The 15,950-nt window shown below is 40.5% G+C and overlaps 1 protein-coding gene across 1 annotated transcript in view; it reads left to right on the top strand.

Moving 5' to 3' along the window:
* Positions 1-15,950, top strand: part of MAOB (monoamine oxidase B) — a 115,251-nt gene that overhangs the window by 77,462 nt on the left and 21,839 nt on the right. Inside the window, exons 4-6 of the mRNA XM_020878856.2 lie at positions 7,591-7,695; positions 8,388-8,479; positions 15,066-15,207. Coding sequence (XP_020734515.1) covers positions 7,591-7,695; positions 8,388-8,479; positions 15,066-15,207 — 339 coding nt within the window. The remainder of the gene's footprint in view (positions 1-7,590; positions 7,696-8,387; positions 8,480-15,065; positions 15,208-15,950) is intronic.

Genomic DNA, 15,950 nt, shown 5'->3' with positions numbered 1-15,950 from the left:
TCTAAGGATAGGAGTACACAAATGTTGAGCAACTTGCCTGTAGTCACACAGCTATCAAGTTTCAGAGACTGTTTTGAATCCATTCTTTGGTCTTTAAAGCCACCCTTCATCCCTCTTCCTGTGCTTCTGTTTCAGGCCTTCTCAGACTTACATTCTTGAAAATTACTGAGAACTTCAAGTAACTTTGGCTCAAATGACTTCATCTGTTTGTATTTTCCATATTAGGAATCAAAACGAGAGTTTTAAACAATATCTATTAATTTACCTAAAGTGAAAGTGAAAGTTGCTCAGTCGTGTCCAACTATTTGCGACCCCATGGACTGCAGCACACCAGGCTTCCCTGTCCATCACCAACTCCCAGAGCTTGCTTAAACTCATGTCTATGGAGTTGGTGATGCCATCCAACCATCTCATCCTCTGTCATCCCCTTCTTCTCCTGCCTTCAATCTTTCCCAGCATCAGGGTCTTTTCTAATGTGTCAGTTCTTTGCATCAGGTGGCCTAAGTATTGGAGTTTCAGCTTTAGCATCAGTCCTTCCAATGAATATTCAGGACTGATTTTCTTTAGGAGGGACTTATTGGATCTCCTTGCAGTTTAAGGGACTCTCAAGAATCTTCTCCAACACCACAGTTCAGAAGCATCAATTCTTTGGTGCTCAACTTTCTTTATAGTCCAACTCTCACATCCATACATGACTACTGGAAAGACCATAGCTTTGACTAGACTATATATAGTCCATTTGACTAGACCATATATAGTCCACTAGACTATATAGTCCATGGGATTCTCCAGGCCAGAATACTAGAGTGGGTAACCTTTCCCTTCTCCAGGGGATCTTCCCAACCCAGGGACTGAACCCAGGTCTCCCGCAATACAGGTGGATTGTTTACCAGCTGAGCCACCAGGGAAGCCCAATTCACCTAAAGTAACAATAATACCCCTATGACAAGTTAACATAGTTTTATGGAAAAAAAAGATGTTTTCTAAAGCAAACACATGAGTGAGTGGCATTGATTTTCATTTTTGTGTATCTTTCCCATCTTGCTGAAGAGGAAATAGCTGGATTCTCCTATCTGCATTTGGCATTCAATCTGTTGTGATATGTTGCTTTGTCCCTGAGCTGGGGACTTACTCTGATATCTTCCCATGATTTCCTCAGATGAGACAGGCCTCCCTGGACAATATTCTAAATAGTAATAATCACTGGAATGGTTCTACAAAAGCCAAATCTGAGGCACAAAAGACTCGCAGTATCTTTGGTCATGTCAAATAAATTTAGACATTTTCCTACTTCCCCTACTTATTCCCTGAAGCTTGAAGACTTGAGTTTTTACGGCTCTAATAATAATTATTTCCTGGGTTTATCATAAGATTTCTGTAATTTTATACAACAATACAGTTGGCTCTCCATGTTTGCAGATTCAACCAACCACAGATCGTGTATTATATTTATGATCATGGTTGGTTGAATCCATGGATATAGAACTCATGGATACAGAGGGTCAGCCCTGGGACTTGAGAATTCATGGATTTGGGTGTCTGCTGTGGGTCTTGGAAACAGTACCCCGAAGACACTAAAATATGTAATCGCTTTTATAAACTTAGCTAAGGTGCTACTTGCTTGGATGTAAGACACCAAGGACTGTCAGGAAATGAGCACATAAAAAGGGTAAAGTGTTGTGTTCTTCTTCATCATGGTGATCTTTGTACGTTGTTTGGTTTCCATTTACTCACACAGAGCTCTTTGTGGTGGTCACTTCTCACTTTGATTTTGGCTTTAGAGTTCTGAACACACCTCCTATCTAAGAGCATTTCTGATTTAGGAGGGCTTTGGCAGCTGATCTCTGACCCCATCACGCTGCTGGAATGATTGCTGTTGGTGCAGCCCCCACTGTGTTTAGGACCCAGTTGAATGCCTGGCCTTCAGTGGGGGTGACGTCTCAACTGGGCTGCTAAGTTGGCATCTATCAAGTGCAGTCTTGGAAGCCACCCCCCCACCTCCGTCATATCCTTTCCATATGATATGTGCTGTACAAACGTGTTATCCTTGAGAAAGGAGGGAGGGATGGTGGAGAGGTACCCATCTCACAATGGGTTGAAGTTTAACCAGAAAGGAGAAATAGGTCACTGTTGTTGAATGGAGCTCTCTGTGCAGGTCATGGTAACTCTGCCCTCACCCAAAAGGTGTTCTTCACCTTTTCCTGGGCCAAACCACATGCACCGGTTGGAAGTTCCCAGTTTCTGAAGCCATTGCTCTTATGTTCCCAGGAGCTGCTGTGGCTGTTGGTGCAGACCTTGGCAGTGACAGAGCAGACACCAGTTAATCAAATCTGCTGGGTTCACATGCTTCTTCAAGTGATCTGCTGGTGATTTCTGGCAAAACCAGAGTGTTTGTGAAAACAAGCACACTCAAAGCACTGAATAAGCTAATTGTCTGTCTGATTACTAATTTCTTCCCCTCCATTCTTGGTCCTGGAGCATGGAACAACAGACTGGTTCCAAATAGGAAGAGGAGTACATCAAGGCTGTATATTGTCACCCTGCTTATTTAACTTATATGCAGAGTACATCATGAGAAACGCTGGCCTGGATGAAGCACAAGCTGGAATCAAGATTGCTGGGAGATATATCAATAACAGATATACAAATGACATAACTCTTATGGTAAAAAGTGAAGAAGAACTAAAGAGCCTCTGATGAAAGTGAAAGAGGAGAGTGAAAAAGTTGGCTTAAAGCTCAACATTCAGAAAACAAAGATCATGGCATCCGGTCCCATCACTTCATGGCAAATAGATGGAGAAACAGTGGAAACAGTGGCAGACTTTATTTTCTTGGGCTCCAAAATCACTGCAGATGGTGACTGCAACCATGAAATGAAAAGATGCTTGCTTCTTGGAAGAAAAGTTATGACCAACCTAGATAGCGTGTTAAAAAGCAGAGACATTACTTTGCCAACAAAGGTCCATCTAGTCAAAGCTATGGTTTTTCCAGTAGTCATATATGGATGTGAAAGTTGGACTCTGAGCACCGAAGAATTGATGCTTTTGAACTGTGGTGTTGGAGAAAACTCTTAACCAGTCCATCCTAAAGGAAATCAGTCCTGAATGTTCATTGGAAGGACTGATCTTGAAGCTGAAACTCCAGTACTTTGGCCACTTGATGTGAAGAACTGACTCATTTGAAAAGACCCTGATGCTAGGAAAGGTTGAGGGCAGGAGGAGAAGGGGATGACAGAGGATAAGATGGTTGGATGTCATCACCGACTCAATGGACATGAGTTTGAGTAAACTCCGGGAGTTGGTGATGGACAGGGAGGCCTGGCGTGCTGCAGTCCATGGGGTTGCAAAGAGTGAGCGACTGAACTAATTGAACTGATTCTTGGTCCTAAAGGTTTTTGCAGCAAAAATGGGCTGTTCTTCCCATTTAAGGGGTGATTTTTCAACCTGCTTGTGGTTTTATCTCTTTCTGATCTCCTTTACCTGTGGGCAGAAGGCCCAAAGAGTCCAGGGAGAGGTCTTCGAGTGCCAGCCTTGGGTGTACTCTGTCTTTGCAAGGTAGCCTGACCTGTTTCTTTATTGCGGGAGTTCTATCTCTCACCTCCTTTTATAAGTGCATCTCTGGGGTGTGGTGGGAAGGGGGACAAGGATTGATGGTGGGGAGCTGCAGGGGCCCGGGGAGGGAACTTAAAAGCAAAGAAGTTAATAATAGCATAGGAAACCTGTTGTAAACCAAATGTTTGTGCCCTCCCTCCAATTCATATATTGAAATCCTAACCTGCAATGAGATAGTATTAGAAGACAGAGCCTTTGAGAGGTGATTAGGTCATAAGGGCAAAGTCCTCATGAATGAGATTAGTGCCCTTATAAAGAGACCTAGAGAACACCCTTGTCTCTTCTACTATGTGATGATACAGCAGGAAGATGGTCATCTGTGAACCAGGAATTTGGTCCTCACTAGACACCACACTGCCAGTGTCTTGACCTTGAACTTCCCAACCTCCAGAACTTTGAGAAATAAGTTTCTGTTATTCATAAAAACCCAGTGTATTTTTTGGGGGGGGGTGTTTTTGTTAGAGCAGCCCAAAGAGACTAAGACCAAAGATCTTTCTTAGAATTTAGGAATTTCTTAGAATTTCTTAGAATTGTGTGTCAAAAAAGTAAGTTCAAGGTCACACACCTGAGATGATATCCAACATTTATTCTGAACTTACTGTGTGCCAGCAATCTATGCCCACAGGTCCTAGACATGCAAAAATAATAATTACAGCAGTGGTAACTGCTGCAGGAATAACAGCAACATTGTTTGTTGAGAGCTGACATAATGCCAGTTGTCAGAGTAACTCACGTTGAGTCATCTCACTTCATCTTTCCAGTACATCTATGAGGTAGTGACTGTCATCCCATTTTACACATGGATAAACTGAGGACAGAGAGCTTAAGCAGCTGAACACAGCTAGTGAGTGGCAGAGATATGACTTGATCATAAGATTGGCTCCAGAGTGTGTGATCTTGTAGCTTAGAGTCCAGTGGGTAACACAGAGTGGTAAATGCATGGCACTGGTACAGTGTAGTTAGTGTCAGGAGAGCTCTGGGACATGGAGAAGGCCCCCAACTCAGTTGTTTATGGTAATCTGGACATACTTCCTGGAGGAAGATGATGGGGCCAAGAGTTGTCGAGTTGGAAAGATTGATATATGGGGCCTAATGAGATCAAGCAACTTACTTGTTCCATGTCAATCAACTTTGGAGAGGCAGTGCTGGGGTGGGACCCACATGTCCTTTGCAACGAATGATCCTGTGGATCCAAGTTTTCAGAAATGTACAGTGGTAATGTACAATATTAGCATTAGGGAAAACTAGTTGAAAGGTATATAAGGACACTTTCTATACTGTCTCTGCAATTTCTCCATAAGTCTAATATTCTAAAATCAAAAGGGTACTTAAAGCATAAAAGTCAACCAAGTGTTGATCAGGCTTTGGAGCAAGTACAACTCTTGTACGTTTCTGGTGAGAATGTAAAGTGGTAGAATCACTTTGGGAAACAGTTAAACTTGAAAAGTTCAATGTTCAGCTACCATGCAGCTCAGCCATTCCGCTCCTAGGCATTTATTCAAGAGAAAAAAAATACATAATGTGTGTGTGACAAAAAGACCTGTAAAAAGATGTTCATAATAGCTTTATTCATAATGAATCAAAACTGGAAACAATCATCAGCAGAGGAATGGATTAACAAACCATGGTGCATCCATACAGTGAAACACTCAGCAATCAAAAGGGACCATTGCGGCATGGATGAGCCTGAAGAACACCATGTTGAGCAAAAGGCAGATAAAGGTGGAATCATACATACTGCATGATTCCATTTGTAAAAAAAAAAAAATTCTAGAACAGGCAAAGCCAATCTATAGTTACAAAAAAACTGATCAGTGGTTGTCTGGGGGCAGAAAGGGAATAGGAATTGCCTGGGAATGGGTAGGAGAGAACTTTCTGGGGTGATGGGAATGTTTTATATCTTGATTGTGAAAATGGTTACACAGGTACATACAGTGTATCAAAAACTTCCCAAATGGTTCATTTAAAATAGCTTCATTGTATGTGAATTATACCTTGTGAAAGTGTTAGTTACTCAGTCGTGTCCCACTCTTTGTGACCCCCTGGACTGTATCCTCTGTCCATGCAATTCTCCAGGCAAGAATACTGAAGTGGGTAGCCATTCCCTTTGCCAGGGGATCTTCCCGATCCTGGGATCGAACCAGGGTCTCATGCACTGCAGAAAGATTCTTTGCCGGCTGAAATGTGTAGTAGTTAATTTTATGTGTCAACTTGGCTAGGCCACAATACCCAGATATTTGATCAAACACTCTTCTAGATGCTTCTGTGCAGGTATTTTTCTAGATGAAATTATCATTTAAATTAGACTTTGAATAAAGCTGATTCCCCTCCATAATGTGAGTGGACCTCATCCAGTCAGTTAAAGGCCTTAAAAGAAAAACACTGAGGTTCCCCAAGGAAGAGGGAATTCTGCTAGCAGATGGTCTTTGGACTTGAACTGCAACTCTTCCCTGAGTTTCCAGCCAGCCAGCCTGCCCTGTAGATTATGGAGTTGCCAAGCCTCTACAATTGCCTGAGCCAATTCCTTAAATTAAATTAATCTCTCTCATCACTCCCATGTACACACACACACACACACACACACACACACACACATTCAATTGGCTTTGTTTGTCTGGAGAATCTTGACTAATAGAAGAAGAAATGTAAACCTATATGATAACTCTTCCCTGAGAACCTTAGGACCTTGTTGGAGAAAGAGCAATATGACCATAGAGTTTGTAATTAAAATTATTTCTGTGAGCACAAAATCAGTATGAGATGCAACTTTGCTGAATGACTGAGATTATTGTGAGATTTGGGTTGATTGTGGACCTTCAGTTACTCCAATTTGGTTGCAAGATGATGTCAGAATACACAACCTAACTTCTGACTCAGGTTTTCAAATCAACCAAAAGTGATTAATGATTGTTTTCTTCCAGCATTAACAAGTTAAGTTTCCCAGAGATGTCTTACATGCTGCCATATTAGTGATCCTTGCAGAAATATTAATATATGCCTTTTATCTCTGTGTTGAGGTATCCCTGCTCTCTTGGAAGCACCAGGTAGTGTAAGCATGTCACAAAGAGAGCCTTAAAGTCATCTCTTATTGTGTGTGTGACTGTACTCTGCTTGCAGGATCTTAGTTCCCCAACCAGGGATTGAACCTGGGGCCATGACAGTGAAAGTTAGGAGTCCTAACTGGACCACCAGGGAACTCCCTAACTTGTCTCTTCTTTTTGCTTTGACCTTGATCTTTGGGAACTCCTGTGTTGACCTAGTGTATCTGTTCCTGGGAAAAACTTGCTGGGCCCTCTTTTGTGACTCACCCTAGAGATATTTGCATTCCTGTGATTGGTTTTCCTTCCCCTTCTAAATTGTGTAACACTTATAGTTTCCATTTTCTGACCCTCCACCCTGCAGGGATGTCCTGGCTCTGAGATATTTGTAAGTACCATTGGCAAATGAGATTAGGTAACCTCACTTCTGTACTGGCATTTATATTTTGCATGGTAAGAGTTCCAGTTTCAGAAAGAAGCTTCTCTGTTGTGTTGGGTGTGGCACCAAATTTATTTAGTAACATAAAATTCTGCTGGAAATCTTTATGCTGAAAAGTGAAGTTCTCAGAACACAAGGAACTAAAACATTTGAGTGTCTCTCACAAACTGATAGAGGGCTTCCCAGGTGGTGCTAGTGTTTAAGAACTCGCCTGCTAATGCAGGAGATTTAGGAGAACTGGGTTCGATCCCTGGGTGGGGAAGATCCCCTGGAGGAGGAAATGGCAACCCACTCCAGTATTCTTGCCTGGAGAATCCCATGGACAGAGGAACCTGGAGGGCTACAGTACATAGGGTTGCAAAGAGTCCGACATTATTGAAGCGACTTAGCATGCACATACTGATAACATGATTTTGTTTACAGCTATTTAACAGCTTAACATATCCAACTACTCTTCCATCGAAGTAAATGTTTCCTTTGAAAAATATCTTGTATCTCACAGGGTAGATCCTACCCCTTCAGGGGCTCATTCCCATCTGTGTGGAATCCTATCGCCTACCTAGATCATAACAACCTCTGGAGGACGATGGATGACATGGGACGAGAGGTAAAACGTCCACAAACTTGTTTGATGACATTTGTATTCTTCATGATAAGTTTAGTCCTTGAAAGAAGGTGAAACATGTTACCAATGCCTAGCACATTGTGTAGCACAGTGACTCACAGTAAAGATTTGTGAGATGAATGAATGAACTTGTTTCTAACCCTTGAAAGAATGAGATGTCCAACAGGCTCCTATTTGCATACTACCAATGGTTGGGGGCAGATTTTATATCATCCAGCCTTCCTGTGATAATGTTTCTAATTTAGAATATCTTCAGAAATAGCAAATAGGATTTCTGGATCTTTGAGTCTTCACCATGCCCAAACCTGCATCTCCTAAGTAAGCACAGACAGAGTAAACACACCTGAAGGTCCAGTTTAAACATGATTTGGTGCAACTGACTGATCTTCGTTAAGGCATTGAATTTCTATATTGTTCTCTCTAAATTAGTAACTTAGTAGTTATTTGGAAACCGCCTGATTACAGCATTGCCTCCATTTATAGTAGAGGAAAGGTTAGCATAAATTAAATATGGATTGAGTGAATAGGAATAGGAAATGAATTGTGCAATAAAAACCACTATTGAAGGAATTTGGAATCTTGTTTAAGTTAGAGTTTTTAATACTATTGAAATAGTTATTTAAAATGGAAAATTGCATTTGTTTTTTCCCCTCTGAATCATCACCTGAATGTAGATTCCCAGTGATGCCCCGTGGAAGGCACCCCTTGCAGAACAGTGGGACCTGATGACAATGAAGGAGCTGCTAGACAAGATCTGCTGGACAGAGTAAGACTTGCCATCAGGCACAAGCATTGACTGTGACCCACTTTCAGATGTATTTAGCAATTCCATTCAGTAGCTCTGAGATAAAGAGCTGTTTTGTGTCTAAAACCACAGTTGGTCAAGTGGAGGGCAGAAAAATATTGGGATCATGTCCTAAAGGTGTCTATACATCAAACCTACTTCTTTGAAATAGTTTTGCATCACAAAGGTGATATTGCCCCATAAAGTCCTCAGGACAGTCTAGAATGCACCATCTTTTTTATTTAGAACAGCTTAAAGGGAGACTTCCTTGGCGGTCCGGTAGTTAGGACTCTGTGCTTCCAGTGCATGGAGCACGGTTTTAACCCCTGGTGGGGGAAACTAAGGTCCTGCAAGGCATGGCCAAAATAAATAAATAAATAAATAATAAATATGTTATGTGTTTTTAAAAAAAGGAACAGTTTAAAGATCTCATTTATCAAGCTGTTGAAGTAAAGATAGTTTTGTACTCCTTGCTAAAGGTCAGGTATGGAGATAGCGTATCAGGATATACATTTCAAATACCTATGGATCGGGATGCAACTATTTAAGGTTTTGAAGAGGAACTTCTAGAGAAGTTCTCTGGATCATTCACAAGTATCCAGGAAACATGGATGATTGGACTGACTACTCCCCATTAAGGAGATATAAGTAGCATTGAAAGAAAGTGCGCATGAGTCAAGTATTAAATTGCAGTTGGCAGAGTTGTGGAAGCTGTATAGACAGACAAGATGGAGAGGCCTCATTGATCTTGGACATCAGGGAAAAGGGAAAGGATTAAATCTCAAGCATGTGGTGAATTTGTGGTAAGCAAAGTAAGAAAATGGAATTGCAATGAGAGTATTTGCCCATGCTAAACAAAATTGGTTGGGAATATGACTCTGCGATTGATAGCTTCATCGTCTAGGCATTGGGGAGGGAAGTTGGAGCTCTGGCAACTAAAAGTGAAAAAAAAGATTTTAGGGATATCTGAATCTGAGATATGGAAATAATCAAAAGACATAAAATGTACATACTTTGTCATATGTAAATTCAACTTTAAAAATTTAGCTTAAAGAAGGAGAGAGAAAGGGAGATTCAAAGCATTATTATTATTCTTTTGGTCACATGGCTTGCAGGATCTTAGTTCCCTGAACAGTAATCAAACCCAGGCCCTTGACAGTAGAAGCACAGAGTCCTCACCACTGGATCACCAGGGAATTTCCTCAAAGCATTATTTTTAAAAGGAAAATCTAAAGGTCCTATAATTGAAGATTGGTTAAATCAATTATGCTTTGTCTGAAAATTGGAATACCTTAAAATCTTTAAAAATTTTGTTGTAGAAGACTATTTAATGGCTTGAAAAAATTGTATTATTAAACAAATAGAAAAGCAGGCTATAACCAAGTATGTACAGTGTGATCTCATTTCTAAAAAGAAAACAGTATATGCATTGCAAGCAATGGACACCCATCAGAATTTTTTTTAACATATATTACAATGCAAACATTTGTCCAAGTAATTAAAATTCTTCATCAAATACCATATTTCATGGTTGCAGGCTATTCCATGAAAAGTGAATATCATAATGTGTTTATCTATTATCATTAGACATTTTAGTTACTTCCAGTTTTTAGTCATTGCCATTATTATTATATAATAGTTTGTGATGAAAAGGTACTACTCTTATGTCTTCAGCCTTTGAAAGCAACCAATTTTGAAAGAGTAAAACCCTTTTATTGTCATGAAATCATGCCTATTATTAATTACATCATTTTAACACATGTGATTTACCACATTTTTTGAGAATGTAGCTTGTGATGCAAAGTATTTTTTTTTGGTAATAAAAGTGCAGTATTAAGTTTGAAATTTTATACATGAGATTTTCAAAATATAATGAGTATTTATTACCTGCATTTATTTTATAACTCCTGTTATAGAAAGCTTTTAATAAATTCATGAACTCTCCAGAGAGCCTTAAAGCTCATTGAAGATAAGACTAATTATATTTCTTTGGTCTCATAGAGATCTGAGTTTTTCTGTCATAGTCCTTGGCCTTGTCCTCCCGTTAGTGAATATTTCAGGTTGTTGGCTGACAAAATACTGCATTCTGAGATGTTAGGACTATATGAACACAAGCTAATTTTTAAATTTTTCCTAAGCAAGATAACTATGATATCATTTCCTAGTTTCAAAGGAAGTAACCCTTGGGACTTCTCTGGTGGTCCAGTGGCTACGACTCTGCTTTCCCAATGCAGGGGGCCCAGGTTTGATACCTGGTCAGGGAACTAGATCCCGCATGCTGCAACTAAGACCCGGTGTAGCCAAATATTTTAAAAATAAATAAAATAAAGGGAAGGGGACAACAGAGGGTGAGATGTTTGGATGGCATCACCGGCTCAATGGAGATGAGTTTGGGTAAACTCTGGGAGTTGGTGATGGACAGGGAGGCCTGGCTTGCTGCAGTCCATGGGGTCACAAAGAGTCAGACATGACTGAGTGACTGAACTGAACAGAACTGAACTAAATCCTCACCATATCCAACCTACTGTGATTCAAACTAAAGTACAATCATACATTCAAAGATTAATGTTGATCATTCTGTCTGTTATTATCATTTTATAATATGCTTTAAGAAACACATCAAATTTATGATATAGTCACAACTATGTAAATATACTTTTTAAAATCTATAACTAGAAAAAATGCACCAAAATGAGTCTAGGGATTATCTTTGGAGGAGGCAGAAATGTGGAAGATACTCATTCTCTCATCTTTTTATTTTTATGAATTTTCAAAATTTTATATAATATATATATATTTTTTCCATGTAGAAAATATAGTAACGTTTACCTTTTTAAAAGTCAACAGGGCAAGGAACACAAAAATATTATTGCACTCGCTTCCTTGACCTTCCATCCCTCAGATATTTTTCTTCTCATTTCTTTTCCCACTGAAGCTCCCAGAGTAAATCAAATAAAGCATTAGATATGGCCTGACCCTTCAGAGAGAATGACTTATACATCTCCCTTGATTTCAAACCAGTTATTTCTTTCTCACCAAAGTGGCAACAGCAACAATCACAGCACCATTTTTATGTTTGATATTGGTTATCTAGCTAGGGCAATATTAGATTTTAGTTATTTATGACTCCCTTTACTTTATATTGTCCGAATTCACCTATAAATTAAAGAATGAAGGAAAAAAGATGTCAGGAAACAGCAAAGGATATTTTTACTTTGAAGTAATATTTTAAACCATTCTTTGCTTTAGATAGATGACAAAAATTGCCTCTGCAAAGAAAGCATGAGTCAGCAATTTCCGTCCCTTCAATTATCATGAGGAATCTTGCAAAACTAACTTTAAGTCACTTCAAAATATATATTACACTATTTTCAGGCTTAATGATGGGGACTATCACAAAAGTGCTGCTGCTGCTAGGTCGCTTCAGTCGTGTCCGACTCTGTGCGACCGCATAGACGGCAGCCCACCAGGCCCCGCCGTCCCTGGGATTCTCCAGGCAAGAATACTGGAGTGGGCTGCCATTTCCTTCTCCACACAAAAGTGCTACCAGGTGGTTATGGTTGCAAACATTGTCACAAGTAACTGGTGTGTGTTATGTGATTCTACAAACTTCCAGAGCTAAAGTAGAGAGGTGTCCCTTGGTAAGTATTCGTCCCTTCGAGGTCAGCTGATTAATTATAAAAAGCATTTTGAGGTATTAAAAGCATGAGGTTTGAATCATGTATGATGTGGTTTACAGTGGTACCATTTAGTGAGCTCCCTGAGACACAGTTTTGGGGCTTATGAATTGGGGAAAAAATAATAACTGTAATTTTTATAGCAAATCAGTAAGACAGTGGGTTTAAAAAAAAAACCATGGAGTATGAAAGAGTTCAATAAGTAGAAGACGGTATTATTTATTCCATGCATTGTCAGCATTACCAGGTAGCAAATTCTGCCTCAGATGTAAAACAACATGCAAACTTTATGTCAAAGTCAAAAGCGGGGTTGGTCCTAATTAAAGATATCCCAGAGTACACATTACTCCTGGTGAATTTTAGGATCTGTTAGATGTAACTGAGTTGTTGGAATTGCATGAGATCTTTCACCTTCTGGTGTGGCTATAGGTAGGACATAACCTCTCATCATTTACCTGCCATCCTCAAGCAAAAATTCATCTATTTTTTGCCTCCTCCATTCTTTGGGCTAGTCTTCCATTAGCTGGTAAAATAACTGAATAGGTAACTGTGACTAATTCTGTACTTGGTACATCACCTAGCTTATCCTTTGAGCATTATCAGTTCAGTTCAGTCACTCAGTCGTGTCTGACTCTTTGAGACCCCATGGACTGCAGCATGCCACTCTTCCCTGTCCATCACCAACTCCTGGAGCTTGCTCAAACTCATGTCCATCAAGTCAGTGATGTCATCCAACCATCTCATCCTCTTTTGTCCCCTTCTCCTACTGCCTTCAGTCTTTCCCAGCGGCAGGGTCTTTTCCAATGAGTCAGTTCTTTGCATCAAGTGGCCAAAGTATTGGAGTTTCAGCTTCAACATCAGTCCTTCCAATGAATATTCAGGACTGATTTCCTTTAGGGTTGACTGGTTTGATCTCCTTGCTTATAAATCATTTAAAAATAATTTTTAGGGAGTTCCCCCTAGTGGCCTAGTAGTTAAGGATTCCAGGCTGTGGCACAGCTTCAATCCCTGGTTGGGAAACTGAGATCCCACAAGTTGTTTTGTTGTTTAATTGCTCAGTTGTGTCCAACTCTTTGCTACCCCATGGACTGTATCCCGCCAGGCTCCTCTACCCAGATTTCCTAGGCAAGAATACTGGAGTGAGTTGCCATTTCCTTCCCCATGGGATCTTCCCCACCCAGGGTTCGAACCTGGGTCTCCTGCATCTCCTGCACTGGCAGGTGGATTCTTTACTCCTGAGACATGAGTGAAGTTCTGCAAGTTGTGTGGCATGGCCAAAAAAAAAAAAAAAAATAAATAAATAAATAAAATGAAAGTAATGTTGAATTGATATTTCTCATCAATGTGTGTTCATTCAGTCATATAACAAGTAGTCTATTAAGTGCTTACTATGAGCCAGACACTATTTTATTAAAGAGGACACTATGGTGAGCAAAAAAGTTAAGATTCCCGTCTCACTGATGATATTCTAGTGTGGGAGACAGCAATAAAAAATAATAAACCAATAATTAAGATAAGACAGTGAAAAGAATTTAAATGATACTGTGGTAAAATGAAAGAGAATGCCAGTGTGCTGGGAATATAGAAGCTGGTGCTCACTTTCATGAACTTGTAAGAGTTCATTTGGGGCTTCCCTGGTGGTCCATGGGCCTGGTTGCTTTGTGGCATGTGGGATCCTCCTCGACCAGGGATCGAACCCATATCCCACATGCCACAGAACAACTAGGCCCATGTGCCACAGCTACTGAGCCTACACAGCCCTAGAGCCCGTGCTCCACAACAAGAGAACCCACCACAGTGAGAAACCTGCACACCGAAACTAGAGAGTAGTCTTTACCCACTGCAACTAGAGAAAAACCCACATGGCAATGGAGACCTAGCACAGCCGAAAGTAACTATATAATTAACTAAACAAAAAATTTTAAATTTAGTTTAAAAAGCTCATCTTTCTGAGGAGATATTAGAATAAGTAGAGAAGGTATTGGATGAAGTAGAAAACACAGAAATGGGTTAGACCACTTAGGGCTTTGAAGGCTGTGGTAAAAGATCTGAATCTTATTCTGGTTTTGAAAGGATGCCACTGGAGAGTTTTAAGCAGGGGGATGACATGACTTTACACTTTAAAAAGAGCATCACAGAGGCAAAGGCAATAAAAAGATTTTGGTTCAAGCATGGTAAATAGATACTAGGTGAGGACAAGTGGAACCTTGTCCAGGAACCAGTCTGGAGGAAATAATTGTGATAATCTTGGCAAGAGAGGTTGCCAAATTGGTAGTGATGAAGATGGAGTGATGTGGTGAGAAACAATAGGACTTCCCAATGGATTGGATGGGGGGGGATGATGGAAAGAGAAATTAAAGTTGATTTCTCTAGTGTTGGCCTTAGCAAGTGGATGAATGGTGATGCCTTTTACTGAGATGGGGATGACTGGAAGAGTAGCAAGTGTGTAGAGAGAAATCATGTGTGTATTAGTTGCTCAGTCGTATCCGACTCTTTGTGACCCCATGGACTATAGCCCACTGGGCTCCTCTGTCCATGGGATTCTCCAGGCAAGAATACTGGAGTGGGTAGCCATTTCCTTCTCCAGGGGAATCTTCCTGACCCAGGGATCGAACCTGGGTCTTCTGCATTGCAGGCAGATTCTTTACTACCTGAGCCACCAGAGAAGCCTGATTCTGAGTTAGGTCTTTTGATGAAGGGGAAAATATCTCTCTTATTCCCCAAATCTCTGATGTCATGTTTTATAATATTTGATTCTAGTGATGAATTTCTGCAACTTGCCAAATTGCATTCCACTTAGCCAAGTAAATTTGCTGTTTGAATAATTTCCAGACAATGAAGAAGATGCTCCCCTGCATTTGCCAATATTGCCCTTATTTCTTCCTGAGCAGATCTTCGAAGCAGCTTGCAATTCTCTTTGTGAACCTTTGCGTTGCTGCAGAGATCCATGAGGTCTCCGCTCTCTGGTTCCTGTGGTATGTGAAGCAGTGTGGGGGCACGACCAGGATCTTCTCAACATCCAATGGAGGGCAGGTACCCATTCATACCTGGACCATTCCAACAGAAAACGACCACTGCCTAATTGAAAGATTCCCATCATCCATCCTTCAGTCATGAACAGGTGGAGCTGGAGGCACACTTGTGGCTTTTGGAATTTAAGTATAGCAGGTCAAAGTGACTTTTGAAAGGGGGAGTCTGTTGTTAGGTATCAAATGTGACAACCCAGTGGCCAATAGCATTTAAAAATTAGGCTTTTTAATGTACTTTTGCAATCTTCCATTTGGATATACATCCAATGATAGTTTAATAAGTTTGTAAGAGACCGGCTGATGAACTGGGTACTTCTTAGAAAGCTCAACGGAGAAAATCAGAAATACATTTTCAATTAAAAACACATGCACCAAGTGGAATTCATTCATTTACTCATTCTTATTCATTTACTCATGCTTATTTCCTGAACCCCAGCCTTGTATAAGGGGCTGTGCTGGGCACTGTAGGAAATGGATTAGAGTTCTTAGATAATCTGATTGACAGCCACTTTCCTTTTCTCTCCTTACTCTTCCTCCCCCTTCCTTCCTCTCATCTCCCTTCTCCTTCTCCCCCTCTGTTCTCTTTCTCTTTCACCTTCTTCTTCCGAGAACTATTTGAAATAGTCTTTTTAAAATTCAGCTGAACTGAACATGTAGGAGGAGGTGGTCAGTTCAACTGTGTGTACAATCACACGGAACATTTTGAAGTGTTTTCCTGGGCTCAGGACAAGGGGGTGCAGGGAGGTG

The sequence above is a fragment of the Odocoileus virginianus genome, chromosome X (genome assembly GCF_023699985.2).
Source record: "Odocoileus virginianus isolate 20LAN1187 ecotype Illinois chromosome X, Ovbor_1.2, whole genome shotgun sequence".
NCBI lineage: Eukaryota > Metazoa > Chordata > Mammalia > Artiodactyla > Cervidae > Odocoileus > Odocoileus virginianus.
Note: the sequence above shows the minus strand (reverse complement) of the source record. Positions and strands in the feature narration are given on the sequence as shown.